This window comes from Triturus cristatus, chromosome 3_2 (assembly GCF_964204655.1).
Source record: "Triturus cristatus chromosome 3_2, aTriCri1.1, whole genome shotgun sequence".
Classification (NCBI taxonomy): Eukaryota; Metazoa; Chordata; class Amphibia; order Caudata; family Salamandridae; genus Triturus; species Triturus cristatus.
In genome coordinates, this window is record NC_140584.1 from 552,079,860 (window position 1) to 552,095,494 (window position 15,635).

General features: G+C 44.8%; 1 protein-coding gene across 2 annotated transcripts in view; it reads left to right on the forward strand.

Annotated features, from left to right (window-relative positions):
• DCDC1 (doublecortin domain containing 1) overlaps positions 1–15,635 on the forward strand; it is a 1,503,674-nt gene that overhangs the window by 742,591 nt on the left and 745,448 nt on the right. For both annotated transcript variants that reach the window (XM_085648291.1, XM_085648292.1), the window contains 2 exons: positions 8,464–8,589; positions 11,649–11,754. In XM_085648291.1, the coding sequence (XP_085504417.1) occupies positions 8,464–8,589; positions 11,649–11,754 (232 nt within the window). The remainder of the gene's footprint in view (positions 1–8,463; positions 8,590–11,648; positions 11,755–15,635) is intronic.

Sequence of the window (15,635 nt, forward strand, 5' to 3'; positions counted from 1 at the left end):
GCACGTTAGTTAAAAATAAACATTTTAAACTATACAGTGTCTCTGATTACTCACGTTGTGGACAAGTATGAGTGTGAACAAAAGAGTGTTCTTGTTTCCCACTGTTCCTGAGAGTTTACTAAGTCGCATGTTCTAGGTTGTCTAATCATTGGTAGCTTTGCTGTAGTACGGAGAACGAATGAGACACTATTGCTAGTTGGACTGGGGTTCTGGGCACTGATGTGGCTTTTTTGGTACACAACAATACACCGAGGTCCTGGTTTCCTACGCATATTTCTGTGCATGAGCAGAATCCCTGCAACACAGTCTACCACATTTAATTTCACTCTACTTTATCTACCCCCTCCACTTCACTCCAATCTACCACAGGCCGTCAAATCTACTCCAATCCAGTCCAATCTAACCTACTCCACCCCACTCCATCCCACCCCAAACTACATTACTCCAATCTACCCCATCCAATCATCCTCATTCCAATCTACCCTACTCCAATCTACCCCAATCTACTCCATTCCAGTCTACCCGAACCTAACCCAACCTACCTCACTCCAATCTGCTCCAACCCTTTCCCAATCTACCCCACACCACTCCAATATACTTCAATATCCCCACTTCAAACTACCCCACTCCTATCTATCTCACTTCAATCTACCCCATTCCATTCCACTCCAACCTACTCCACTCAACTCCACTCTAATCTACCCCAATCCATTGCACTCCACTCTACCCCAATCTACCCAAGTCAACTCCAATCTACCACAATATATCCCACTCCACTGTAACCAGATATACCCCACTCCAACCTACCCCACTCAACTCCAATCTACTCTACTTCACCCCAATCTCCCCAATTCAATCTACCCCACTTCCCCACTCCAATCTACTCCACTCTACTGAAATCGACCCCACTCCATCCTCTCCAATCTAACCCACCCAATCCCAATCTGCCCCACTCCAACCTACTTCACTCTCTCCCACATTCCACCCCACTCCACCTCACCCAGTCTACTCCACTCCAAACTACCCCAATCTATCTCCACTCAATTCCATTCTACCCTACTACAATCCACCCAATCTACCCCACACCAGTCTACCCCAACCTTCCCTACTCTACCTCACTCCAATCTGTCACCATATATATCCCACTCCACTCTACCCCAATCTACCCTACTCCTATCTACCCTACGCATATCTACCCCAATCTAATCCACTCCAAAATTCCCCACTCCACCTCAATCTGCCATATTTCAATCTACCCAACTCCAATCTACCATGCTAATCTACCTAACTCCCCTATTCCAATCTACCCCACTCCAGTCTACCCTAAACTACCCCACTTCACCCCACTGTAGTCTATCCCACTCCATTGTACCCCACTCTCCCTCCACTCTACCTCCGCCAATCTACTCCACTCCACTCTAGCCCAATCTACCCCATTCACTCTACCCCTATCTATCCCACTCCAAACTATCCCACCCCATTCCACTAAGCCTTAGCCATGCTGAACAGCAGCCACGCTGGTATACATAATGGCTAAAACACATTGCCAAAGACAAGAGGTCTCGCATAGGCTTGACCTATTGGCTTTTCCAATGCTTGTTTCCTTCTGGAGTAATCTTCTCTATGAGATTCAAGTCTTGCCATTCTGAATGAGTGGTGTGCTGGCCTTCTATCTTGTTATTCTCTGTGCTCCAGAACAGCATAATCCTTTCAATTAATCACTTCCTGGTCTTTATTATACCATTAGTTTCCACGCTTGGTATGATTGCAATTTGCAACTGTATCCTATTTATAAATAGTGATTGATAATTTGTGAATACAACAATCCTCAATTGCTTTTTATAACCCTCGGGCGTACATATATACTAGATAGAGATTCTCTCATTGTGAATCATTATTTCTCACAACTAACAATTTGCATCTTCTTCCGTTTCCATATCAGGCCCGTGAACATTTTGTTTACATTGGTGGGGTTTTGCAACACTCAACATTGCACAATTTGTGAAGTTTGCAAAGTTTCCTGTTTTCATTTTGTCTTCGGCCATGCATATTTTTTCTGTGCTATGCTAGGTAGCTTTTACTACATTCCAACATAATTTTTAATTTATTCAAATCCCTCTTGATTCAAAATGTATGCCATCTTTTTCCCTGCAAGTTCATCTTGGGCAGAGTTGTCTTATGTACAATGGCAAATCCGTGTACAATGTTTCTCTGCAAGTTTACCTTTTCAACACAAATTTTCAGGGCCCTATTTTTAAGCAAATGTAGGGGAAAAGTAGAATTTCACAACTTTGTAAAGTTTCCAATTAAACATTGCAAAAGTTGCATGAAAAAACACTTTGGAATTTTGCGCCCTGTATCTAACACTGAATGCGGGAGAAACAGACGGCATTCTTATGGGACCCAAACACATTCTGAATTCACACCTGCTTAGACCATTACCCCTAGAAATATTTTTCCATGAGCAAATTTCTACACAGAATATATTAAAAAGTAATAAAACCGAAGTAAAATCGGGTGTTGAACTTACTAGGAACTTTCAGGTTAATGAAGTGAGCGAGGGTGGTTGCATAAAATCATCCGGTGAATGCTTGTAGAGCATCACAAAGCTGCAGCCGGGTTCAAAAATAAAATATACCATTGATCTCTATCAGGGTTTCTATCTTACTAATTCTCAGGTCACACCCATGGTCCTAGATGAAGCTGTTCAAATAATGTTTAGTTAGGAGAATTGAGAATCATTTACACCACTTAGGAAGTTGACCCTAGCTGGCTTCTGGTTTGTAAGAGAATGGTGTTAAAGATATTGGGCCTGATTCACAAAGGTAAACTTAGACCAAAGATCTAAGTTTAGACCTGAAGTCTAAGTTTGGACCTAAAGTCTAACTTTACTACTAGTGAAGTTAGACTTTCGGTCTAAGTTTAGACCAAACATCTAACTTTAGTAGTAGTAAAGTTGGACTTTTGGTCTAACTTTATTAGTAGTAAAGTTAGGCTTTAGGTCTAAACTTAGACTTTTGGTCTAAGTTTACCTTTGTGCATCAGGCTAATTATTTTGCGTTGCACATTTCTGATTGGCCTGCTCCCTTCTTACCTCTGCCCTTCAACTCACCTGCTTTCTTCTGTGAGCATCATCAAACCAAATCAATCAATCAATCCGGGATTCGTAGAGTGCACTACTCACCCTTGGGGGTGGGTGTGGGAGCTCTGTTAGGGTCATTCGAAGAGCCAGATCTTGACTTCCTTCCTGAATTGGGGCAGTGTCGGGCTCCATCAGAGGTGAAGGGGGAGTTAGTTCCAGGTCTTGGCTGCGAGGTAGAAGAAGGATCTTCCACGTCCTCTGGTCCTGTAAAAGCATTGGACGGTGGCTAGGGAGAGGTCGGCTGAGCGGAGGCGTGAAAGGAGATTCGGTTGTTGAGGTATTGAGGTTCGGTGTTGTGGAGGGCCTTGTAGGGGTGCATAAGCAGCTTGAAAGTTATTCTTCTTTCGACGGGGAGCCTGTGGAGGTTGCAGAGGTGTTCGGTGATGTGGTTGTGCCATGGGATATTGAAGATTAGTCTGGCTGCTGCATTCTTGATGGTCTGGAGTTTGCTGAGGAGTTTTTTGTTGATTCCGGTGTAGAGGGGGTTGCCGTAGTCTAGTCTACTGGTGCTGAGTGCGTGAGTGACGGTTTTCCTAAAGTCGGGGGGATCCACTTGAACGTCTTGTGAAGTATCAATATTCAACATAAGAGGGCAATCGATTATGTACATTACAGGCACCCACCCGGAGCAACACTTGTTAACTAGTGAGGTAGATACTCCCAGCCCTACCACAAGCTCTGACAAGCTTGATGTAAGGGTCCAATAAGTTTCAGTTATACTATAACTGGAATAACCATCACAGCTTGATACTGAAAATCCATCTCTTAGAAGCGATGGAAAGTAGAGGTCTCCTGTGATGAAGTAAAGTCTTTGTTTGATATCTCCCTGATGCTGTAATGTCTGTATGCTAGAGCAGGGTCAAGACTGATTTGCATATAGCTGAAATGAAACTGGAATGGCATGGTGAGCAAAAAAACAATAGATTGAGGCCCAGATCTCTGTACTGGGGTATATGTTTGACATTGTTCAGCATTCTGTCCATCAATTGTTCTTTTTGCATTTGTCACCCCGCGTAGGACGGGTATGCCCTGACATGGATCCCATGCACTCCATGCTACTGGAGTCAAGCTAGCTTGGCTGATGAGGAGTGAAACCCCGAGACCAGTCCCAGGATGCTTGTTTTCCTGTCCAGGGAGGACCTGGCCTGGTAGTCCGGGCTGGACTGTTCCCACTGGAAGCAGGGTCAAGACTAATTTGCATATGGCTGGGTTTAAACTGGAATGGCATGGGAAGCAAAAAATCAATAGATTTAGGCCCAATCTCTTTACTGGGGTTAATGTTTGACATTGTTCAGCATTCCGTCCATCAATTGTTCTTTTTGCATTTGTCACCCCGAGTGGGACGGGTATGCCCCGACATGGGTCCCGTGCGCTCCATGCCACTGGAGTCAAGCTATCCTGGCTGATGGGGGGTGAATCCCTGAAGTCAGTCCTAGGATGCTTGTTTCCGGTCCAGGGAGGACCTGGCTTGGCAGTTCGGGCTGGACTGTTCCCATTGGGCGCCGGGTCAAGACTGATTTACATATGGCTGTGTTCAAACTGCAATGGCATGGGGAGCAAAAAAACAGGAATTTAAACCCAGATCTCTGTCCTGGGGTGAATGTATGACTTTGTTCTGCATTCTGTCCATCAATTGTTCTTTTTGCATTAATCTCTCTGAGAGGTACGTGTATGCCCAGACGTGGGTCCCGTGCTCTCCATGCCACTGGAATCACGCTATCCTGGCTGTTGAGGGGTGAATCCCTGAAATCAGTCCTAGGATACTTGTTTCCGGTCCAGGGAGGACCTGGCTTGGCAGTTCGGGCTGGACTGTTCTCATGAGGCGCAGGGTCAAGGCTGGTTTGCATAATCCTGGGTTCAAACTGGAATGGCATGGGGAGCAAAAAAAATATGGATTTAAGCCCAGATCTCTGTACTGGGGTAAATGTTTGATATTGTTCAGCATTCCGTCCACCAATTGTTCTTTTTGCTAGAGGCTTCAACAGTACAACTTGTAAAGGGAAAGCAACGATCCAAAACCACATCTTATCCGAAGTGTCAGGAGGCATTGGTGGGGAATACTGCTACTAAAATAAATGATTTAAATACACTGGCAAAGAATGCATATAACGTGAGGTCAGTGTTTCCACTCATTGGTTTCAGACGATCATCCACGCTTTATCTTTAGACAGGCGCGGCTGGTGACATTTGAAAGTGGTGGGGAGTAAAATTATTGTCCTAATGCAGTGCAACGAGCGAGCGTAGCGAGCGAGCCGGAACAACCTACGCAGAAAAAAGAGTGGACAAATGGTGCATTTTCAAGCAAATTTGAGAAAGCAGGAAGGTCAATAAAGCAATTGTGAAGGCGTTCAAAACATCATCTATAGCAACTCAGCCAATTGTCAACTGAAGTGTGTGGAATAATTACGCAACACAAGGGTGGGCAAAAATCAGATGCACAAAATACCTCGTCACCCAACCCCCTTTGAAATGTGCTTTGCTTCTTTGCCTTGCTCCACCTCCCTCCCTTCCTGCGCCTGAGAGAAGCGCCTGTGAGTCAAATTACATATCTCCCATATCTCCTCCCTGGACTCATGCTCCCACCAGCCAAGGCACCGGCGTGTTTCCCAGACCTCTTGGTGACACTTCCTGACTGTCGCCTTGAATTACACTGCGGAAGCCCCTGGTGATGCCTTCCAATGAGAGCAGCCAATGGCAACAGATGTCTGAGGAAGTTCATGCAGCGTGTGCGCGTTTTCTATGTTTGGTGAAATGCGGAGATGCCTTCTTCCCGAAGCCGGCATCACCTATTAGGGAAGTGTGGCCGCGAAAACCGCAACGTGCTCCTTCCCGGTCTGTACTCAGTGAAGCGTTGTCAGCTTGTTACTTCATAAAGTGCGAAGAAATAAAATGACATTTGAAAGTGTTTTTTTTACTTTATCAAGTTCTCATATGAAGATTTATGCAAGTGCTTTAGAAATGTCTCTATAGGTGTGTCATTATTTTAATAATAACCATATATGTAGAACACAATAACTTCTCTATACGCCTCTTCTGTAATAACACGTGCACCTTTTGTCTAATTTAATGGTCAATTTTTTTCCCTGGGGAAGTTTGAAGGCTCAGATTGGCACTCGTGAGCTATAAGGTACGGAAGGTTCAATCGGCAAGTGTTCAACTCACTGAGTCATTCATTGTACCAGTGCACACTGAATTGGTTTTTGGCACTTTATAATAAGGATTGATACTTGTCAAAAATAACCACTTTAACCAACCTTAAAATAATACAAGTTTCAGTTGCCTTACAGGTTTTGCAGTGGGTGAATACCTCATACAGCTACTTTAACACTTTTGTAACGCGTGATCTGCCGGTTATACATGCATCTCTGAACACATGCAACAACTCACTTAGCAATCTTACCGATAAAATAAACCGGTGAAATAAATCTATACTATGACCTGACTGTGATAGCAAGCAGACAGCTCTGGGCATGTCTATAGTACTGATGCGGTATCTACAGAGGCAAGGAGGATTTGCAGCACCTCGAATGATTGCACAAAGCAGACGAGAAATACGGGTTACCAACATTTAACACAAGTTACACAGCAAGGCAAATTGATGTATCCGTTCTTTAGTCTAGCAAAGCAACATCAAAACTGTCACAGTGCGCCAAGTGGGCCTATACAATGTGCAACATCTTATGACAGCCATGCCCTTTTAGCCACAGGAATCTTGCATTCTGGGACTTGTATTTTCACGTTTATCATCAAAGGTATGGGCTAAAAAATCCAGCATGCAAACTGAAGTGGTATAACAAGCCAGGATGGGATGGAGGTCTCATGCATGGCGTGAGACCCCTCGCAGGCACGTGTAAGGTTGCTCTTGCATCAGTCCATTTTGTTTACTGTTTCCATGGCCCCGCCGAAGAGGTCTAGGGTCCGAACAGTTGCGGCTCACGGGGTGTGGGGTGTCGCGGGGGGGGGAGGGGTGTATCGCGGAGGTGGGGGGGGGGGAGTTTTGAAATAAAATTAAAAAATCCTACCTGAGCAGGTCCGCTGCCTCGGGTCCGTTGGCGCATTGGCGCCTAGCCGCCTACACTCGGGAACAGCCACGCACACATCACTGACTGCTTGCAAGTGGGCGTGCAAAGCCCTCTCAGCCAATCCTGGCGCTGCTGGCAGCGCCAGGATTGGCTGGGGGCACGTTTTACACTCCGCCCGCCTGCCCATTAGGAGACCGAGGTTTGAGCCTTTGCTCAACCCTCGCTCTCCTAATGGGCATGCGCCAGAACTGCAAACACAAGTGCGCATGACTTGGCACGGTGCGAAAATTCGCCCTCCGTCCCCACTCATGCGCACTTGTGCATTGTGCTGCTCCATGCCCCTGGTGACGGTCTGACTGCATGTCAGTCAACATGACGCCGGACCGCCCACGGGTGGTCTGACGTCATGCTGACTGACATAATTGTCAGTTGTTCTCCCTCGCCGTCTCTGAATTTAAGTAAACTGAGAGTTTACTTAAATTCAGACGCCGAGGGAGCTGCGGGCGGCTGCGGGCGGGGGGGGCTACGCCCCAACGGACGCACCGCCACTGTCTTTAGATGTAGAACTCTTTTTCATTTAGCTAATTTATATCTTGTAATTTAAGAGCCATCAATTACTTTGGTTTTGATGTTTGAATTGTTGGTGAGAGGATGCAGTTTTTTGCCTTCATGAATGTGTTTTCTTTTAATATAAATCCATGGAAATGTAATTAAAAAATGGATTCTCACATTTACATGGCATAAGCCAGATTTGAAAATGCACGCTCCAAGATATATTTCTGCTTCGACAAAAAATTCCTAGTTTGGGTTAAAGGTTATTCTGAGTGAGTCAATCATTGTTTGTGTAGTGTATTGACCAGAGATGTCTAGCATGGGCCCAGGGTGGCACATTGCCCGCCAGAATGTCATGATATGCACATATAACGAATTTTCATAAATCGATCTGTATATAAAGAATTTGCATAATCGATGGTTAGCCAGAAACTATGGCATAATCTGGTGTTCTTGGAAAATCTTGACACCCCCTGCTGCAGACAATATAGTAACTGCCGACAGGAAAGCCATGCACATTTTCAGTGGTAGAGGTGGTACAATACATGAGATTACATTATGATCTCTGCTAGCAGACTACTGGTTTTTGCGCTAAAATATACTGTGAGTGAATTTGCTCTAAGTTAATGGCACTAAATTCAAAATACTTGTTTCACCTTTCTGATTCATACGTCATTCATTCATTACTGTATATTATTTCCGGCTGTTTGCTTTTTCATTTAATGAAAGGTGTTTCCCATTTTCCAGGTCACCCATAAACCCAGTTCTGGGTTTGACATTTGACAGAGCGGCATCCATAGAATACGATGGCATCACTGCCGTGTGCAAAGCTTTCCTGGACCCTGACCTGCCTCTATCACGTCACCATGAAAAGTATAGCACCTACACATTTACAAATATATTCATGTGTCTTCTGTTATTGTTATCAGACCTTTTTAGCCTTTTCCTTGTGCTCTGTTGGATTACGCACTTTCTCTACTCCGTTTTTAAGAGTATAGTTTGGTTTCATCTCTTCTGCCACGTTCATAGATTATTTCACCTGAATGCAGTATGTCTGTGGATATCCAGCCCTGCCAAGTTTCCCAGGTCCATGCAGGAAGTACTGCCCCAGTCCAGTTGTTTTTCTTTGAATTTTGGGACCTGTAGTCTTGTTTATTCCATAGGACTACAAGTCCTAGAATTCAAATAAAAACCTGGCAACTCAATCAATTTGCAATCTATTAGTATGCATAGCCTAAATAAAAGATGAGGAACACTTTAGTTTTACATTTCATGTAAATGAGGGAAGTCTGTTGTTTGGATTGTGTCAACAGGTGGTGGCGTCATTTGTGCAACGCCCATTGGAATCAAAGGGTTTCAGCCCCCCTCCCCCTCGTGTGTGTCAGCCCGGGCTGAGACAGCCTTCAGGGCACGCACACATCTCCACTCTGTCCATTGCTGGAAGAATTAGCCTCCCCCCCCCCGACATTTGTATTACCCTCTCCACCCCCCCCCCCCTGCCCCCCCCCGAAATATGGCTATACATGCGCCTCTGGGTGGCGTCATACTTTTTGATTCACAATCTGTCTTGAGCCTCAAGGTACAGCTTTATTGAGGTTGCTAAGTTGTACAACCTTGTCCCAGATATGATGCCGCAGTGGCTGACTTTGATATTTTGTCAAAGAAGATTATAATGTAAATGACTTGGAGTATGTTCACTAATATTCCTTTGCGACTCCAAGCTGACAACATCCCAAGAGAGTTTGAATGAGGAACCATCTAAGAAAAAGAGGCACCAGAGGAAAGCCCTAAGTGTGAGAGACCTCACACATGATTTGCTGCTTTACATTTCCCAAGAAGCCGAAGTTACACATCTGGTGCTGGAGTACACATTGGTCTCCCTGTCCCAGTCTGTGTCCCAGTGCACCGTTTACTGGGGAATATATAACTTTTCTTTGCATGCGTTTACTTCGCATGCCGTTTCTACGCGGTCGTTAGTACGACCGCGTTGTTAGTTAGCATGCCTTTACTTCGCAATTCGGAACTACGAATTGCAGTAAGGGTGTGCTGGATGTTGGAATAGTATAATTTACTATTCCAACTCCAGTCTATGCGGACACTAGGGAAGGTGTTGGATTTTAAATCCAACATCTTCTCCCCCTTACTGCAATTCGTAGTTCCGAATTGCATACTAAAGGTATGCTAACTAACAACGCGGTCGTACTAACGACCGCGTAGTAACGGCATGCGAAGAAACGCATGCGAAGAAAACGCCGCTTCCCTTAACTGGGTGCACCCGAGGCAGACCCACCCAAAGCACCTAATTATTGACTAAATGCCCGATCCCAAGCATAGGTGGAAATTCTGACAGCTCACAGCTGCAAAGGGGTAGTGCAGCAGTGAAAAATGCAGGGATGGTTTGAAACCACAGCACCATATTTTACAGGAAGAAGAGCAGCGTCATTTATCAATGGTACAGGGATCCTCCACAGATGGGTGCTGCGTGTGACTGCAACCACCTGCAGGAGATGTCTCAGGGGTCCTGCCACTCCCGTGTCACTGCCTATGCCTGTCTTGGATAAGAGTAAGGGTGTGTGTACGGTTGATCAGTTCCAGATCTTCTAATGTTGCCAATTTATTTTTACTTAAGCTCTTTTGGGCGTCTACTTATTATTGTTTTATGTAGCAGTGCATACCTCTCATCTCCGTACTGCTAGAAGCCTCAAGGTAGGATTTCCTGCAGCAGGAAAAGCAGATGATGTGGCTGCCGTGCCGAAACTATGGTGTTTCCCTGCTGTCACTCAAGTTAAAACCGCAACAATAATAAAGTAATGGATGGAGAGCTTGAATTACTTTCAGCCACTGGCAATTACTAAGGGTCGCATTCCAGTCCATTGTTTTCCACCCACCATGGCACTCTGGCCTACCTTATGCAAATCAGTACCGACCCTGCTGCTCATGGGAACAATCTGTCCTGGCCGGCCAAGCGAAGGCGCATTCAGAAGAGACCACTAGCAACTCTGACCCGTTTCAGCTACTTCGGTCCCATCAATGAGATTTAGCTTGAGTCCTATAGCACAGGGAGCACGAGACACACATCTGGGGATACCTGTCACACTTAGGGCTTAAACTGCAACAAGGTATTGGATAGAATGCAAGAATTAATCTCAGCCACTGACTATTGTTCGTGCCACATTCCAGTCCATCATTTTGCTCAGACTTGGGTCCCGTGCTCACTGTGCCACTGGAACCAAGCTACACCCGACTGACAAGTCCCAATCAGAACAAAACCTGCCTTGGGTGACATGTGTTCTGGTGTGGGGAGGGCCTGGCAGTGCGGGCAGGACTGTTCCTATTGGAGTGGGGTGAAGACTGATCTGCATGTGCTGGGATCCAAACTGAGGAGGCATCGTGGACAAAAGAACGGTGGGTTGGGCTGCTACCCTGAGTAATTTCCAGTGGTTATACTATTGCAAGCATCCTCCCATCACCTGTTGTGTGTTTGATTCACAGTGGTGAAGCAGAATTCCCTGCAGCCTGATACCCACCCATGTCAGTCAAGGACATCTAGAAGCGGTAAACGGGTCAGGTAAAGTGAATATTCGAGAAATTCAGACACCCTGTTTCGCAGACATGGCGTGTCACTTTGTCCACACGTACCTAAGAACTGGCTGTTACCGAACTACTCTTTTGTGTGTTTGTGGAAGTATTTTTGCTTTTTTTTATGATTGCTTAGTTCTTCTTACGTGGCTCAGGTTTGTTGTTGCCTTTCATTTCTTTCCACTGCATCTTTAAAAGTGCCTAGATACTGACCAGCGAGCACATTTCTAGAATTCTGACCTTTAGAGTAACATTTATTTTGTGCATGTTTAGAAGATTCAGCAGTTGGTTAGGGAACAAAATCACTGTAAGTGTTCAGTTGCTGCTGTAATTTTCTGTTTTTTTTTTTTTAGCTGGGAAGTTTGCATTGGGTTTCCAGACAATATTAGATGTACAAATCGACACCTTTATCAGGAAATGGAACTCGTGGCCACGCAAAGCCATTTTATACAATGCAAGGTAAGTATTTTTCAACAACAACCCATTTTGTGAAACCTACAGTAATTTATACATATCCTTATAAGTATTTTTCTTTGTCAGAAGCCATTACGTGTTGAGTAGAAAACACAAGCCCGGAGCATATTTTAGTCGTGCAGAATGTGTTGGTTTAGTTCTGTACACAGTGTCCAGATGTAAACATGATAATTGTGGTCACGTTGCTTCAGCAAACCTTCCCCTGCTGCAAGAGCCGTCAAACACAAGTCTTTCTGCCACTGTGGAGAATAGATGTGTTTGCCTTGTCCTCTTTGTTAAAGGACACTGCCACTGCTCCGCTTATCAATCTTACAAATACCATTAGGAAGGCAAATGTACACTCAGCTGTTCCAAATTACAAATTTAAAATAACATTACTTTTATTGAGAGTGCACTTTTCCTTCTATTTCCTAAATGCTGGCAACACATTTTCAGTCTTTGACAATCAGTGTGTTCTTCTCTCCCATCTGAACATTTATTTCTCTGCCCAACAACAAATCCCACTAGAGCCGTCAATAACTCCTAAGTGTCTTGCTTTTTGTCCTGAAAATGCAAAGCATTTTGATTATAGTCAGTCCATTTGGTGGTGTTGATGGGTATGATCTGTATCGTGCCAAGAAAGCCATGTTCTGTCCATAGATTTCCCCATTGTGTTGGTGCTTGAAGGATTCCAATGCCTCCCAATGCCTAATCAATATGCCAATGAAACACATTGCTATAGTTGCCCTAAGTGGGAAGGGAATTTTTTATTTTATTTATGTCATTTGTAGAGCGCATGAATCACCCCGGTTGGGGTATCTCCGCGCTATGTCCGCATTCGAGGCAGCGATAGTAGGTGGCTCAGATCAGTGAGGTTTTTAGTTTTTTCCTAAAGGCCATGTAGTTAGTGCATTGACGAATGTCCAAAGGTAGTTGGTTCCAGATTAGAGGGGCTAGGTAGGAAAAAGCTTTGCCTCCAAGTCTGGATTGTTATATTCGTAGTACGAAAAGAAGATCCTTGCCTCCTGATCTGAGGGTTCGCGAAGGAGTATATCTGACTAGTTTGTCTGCCAGATATCTCGGTCCCATTTTATTCAAGGCTTTGAACACCATACAGCTGATTTTGAATTTAATTATTTTGTGTACGGGTAACCAGTGTAATTTGCGGAGAAGGGGGAGTGAAGGTGTTCTGAGGGAGCACTAGTTACTAGGCAGGCAGGCATATTCTGGACTACTTGTAGACTGCTCAGGGAGGTTTCCTTTGCAGAGAGCAGCAGAGCATTGCTGTAGTCCAGACGGCTTAGGACCAAAGCATGTACCAGGGTTTTGCGTGTGGAAGAGGGGAGGAGGTGAAAGACTCTACGAAGCAGGCTAAGTGCATGGAAGCATGCCCTCGTGTTTGCTGCAACATGCTCATCCAGGTTTAGTTTGTTATCTATTAGTACCCAAAGGTTCTTAACCACTGGTTTTGGGGATGTTGCTGGTCCCAGTTCCTCGGACCACCAGAATGCCCAGACGTGGGCCCCATACTCTCACTGCGCCACTAGATTCAAGCTAGCCTGGCTGATGAGGGGTGATGCCCCGAAACCAGTCCCAGGACGCTTGCTTCTGGTCTAGGGAGGACCTGGCCTGGCAGTTCGGCTAGGCTGTTCCCGTGGGGAACAGGGTCATAACTGATTTGCATATGGATGAGTCTGAACTAGGGTTGCATGGTGAGCAAAAAACGATGGATTTAATCTAGATCTTTAACTGGGGGTAAATGTTTGACAAAGTTCAGCATTTTGTCCATCTTTCTGTGTTGCTAATGAAGAACAACTCCAATAAACATCTCTTATGCTTCAGACTTCCAATGCCTCAACACTACTTGCACATCGTCCAGACCTGAATGTCTAGCACCTTCCATTAGCTAAATTAAACCAAGACAGAATTATTACCTGGCTTAGCGGTTTGAACCTTGACTTCTTCAAACCCCGACTCTCACCGAATGCCAAATCACTAAGATTTACCCCAGACACCAGCCTCTCCCTCAAGAAACACTTTGCCAAAAAACACAAGGATGGCCTTGTACCAGCGCTCTCTTCTTAAGAAATTCATGCTGTGTCTTCCAGAAGCAACTTCAGAACTGTTGTTCAAGCCCCTGTACTCTTGCATTTGGATGGTGGTAATGCACTACTCCGTGGCTCTTAGACTCCGCACTGGCCCCCCCTTAGAGGCATCCTATTTGCCACATCATTTCTCATCCAAGACAGTAAGAAATAAATCACATCACCCCCACACTGATGGCTTCCCTTGCCAGACTGCACCATCTTTCACACCAACAGCATAATTTACAAAGCCATCACAACCAGCACCCCCACTTATCTTGCAGACAAGTTCTCCATCTCTGGTAGTTCTCAGCTCACCCTCAGCCAGGACACCATCCGACTACAGACTAACAAGTGATAAAAAGTAAAACCAAGTCAACAGGCCTTTTCTATCTATGTGCCCAGGATCTGGAACAACATCCCTGTATCTATCAGGATTGCAACACAATTTAGGTAAGACTCACCTCTGCTGAGAACAATACATCACAATGCATTAACCTGTCCACAGCACAGCTTCCTCTACATTACTCAAATACTTTAAGCTTGCCTTTGACCATGGATAGTGCTTCGCTGCCTTTTGGTGAGTCTTGCACTACAGAAATACAATATACATACATAACAGGCAGAATGTAGATAGACATGGCCTCCTATGCTCGCTCAGTGCAGAGGGAATGTGGCAAGTCCAAGAATGTCAGCCTGCCATGATCTGAGCCCATCTTGTTTCAGGAAGTTCAATATCGTGATTGCATCCAATGTTGGCCTCAGGAAAGTGCTTTTGGGTGAATGGACCTTGTGATCCCTGTCAAAAAAATCTCCTGGTTCATGTTTTTTCTTTTTATGATCTGTTGCATAAATGTGGGCTCGTTGGCAGGGGTGTAGCTTGGTCAATAAGATTGGGGGGGATAGCTTCAGATTTTCCGACAATCAGGCTGCTATATAATGTTTAAATACATGATAAGACAAGCAGGGGGCATGAGAGGGGCTTATGTGGCAGTGGAAAGGGAGATGAATGTGGATTGGTAGGGGTACTAAGAGAGAAAACACAATATTTTGCAAAATAACCAATATTCGAAGGACTTTAAAACAAAGAGGAAAGAGTGTGTTTGCATGTGTTTCTATAGGAATGTAAACATCCTTGGTGAAATCCAACCGATATCTACCAGTACCCGACTGAAAGCACCTGTACCCAACTATTTTTTAGAAAATACATTTATTGGGGGGTGGGGGGTGTAGCACCCCAAACACCCCCCCTGAAGCTATGCCCCTGCTTGTTGGAAAATGCCATATTTTGCATGATATTCCCTGAGATTTTTGTCTTCTTTTGCGTAACCCATTTTTGCTGGCCATAGGACTCTGCATAATTTACTCCTGCAGTGGTAAAGTGCTTGTGCTCTCCTCTCAAAACATGTTAGAATTGGCATTTCCTTAACCGGCACATGTAATTTATTTGTAAGTCCCTAGTAAAAGGTACTACATGCACCCAGTGTCTTTAAAGTAAATGCTACAAGTATGCTACTGCACTCATTGTGCAACCCACTAAAGTAGTTCTGTAACACATATCTCCTGGCCTGTCACTGCAGCGTGAATGTGCAGGTTTAAACTGACATTTCAAACTTGGCAAAATAAACCTTCCTTTTTAATACTTAAAAGGCCCCCCTGCGATAGGCCTTAACAGCCCATAGGTCAGGGTGCATGGTATTTAGGGCATGCCTATTGAATATTGTGCATGCCCAGGCAGTGAAAAACCTTCAAAGTCATTTTGCACTGTGGCAAGGCTGGCTATCCCATGGGGTAATACTTGCT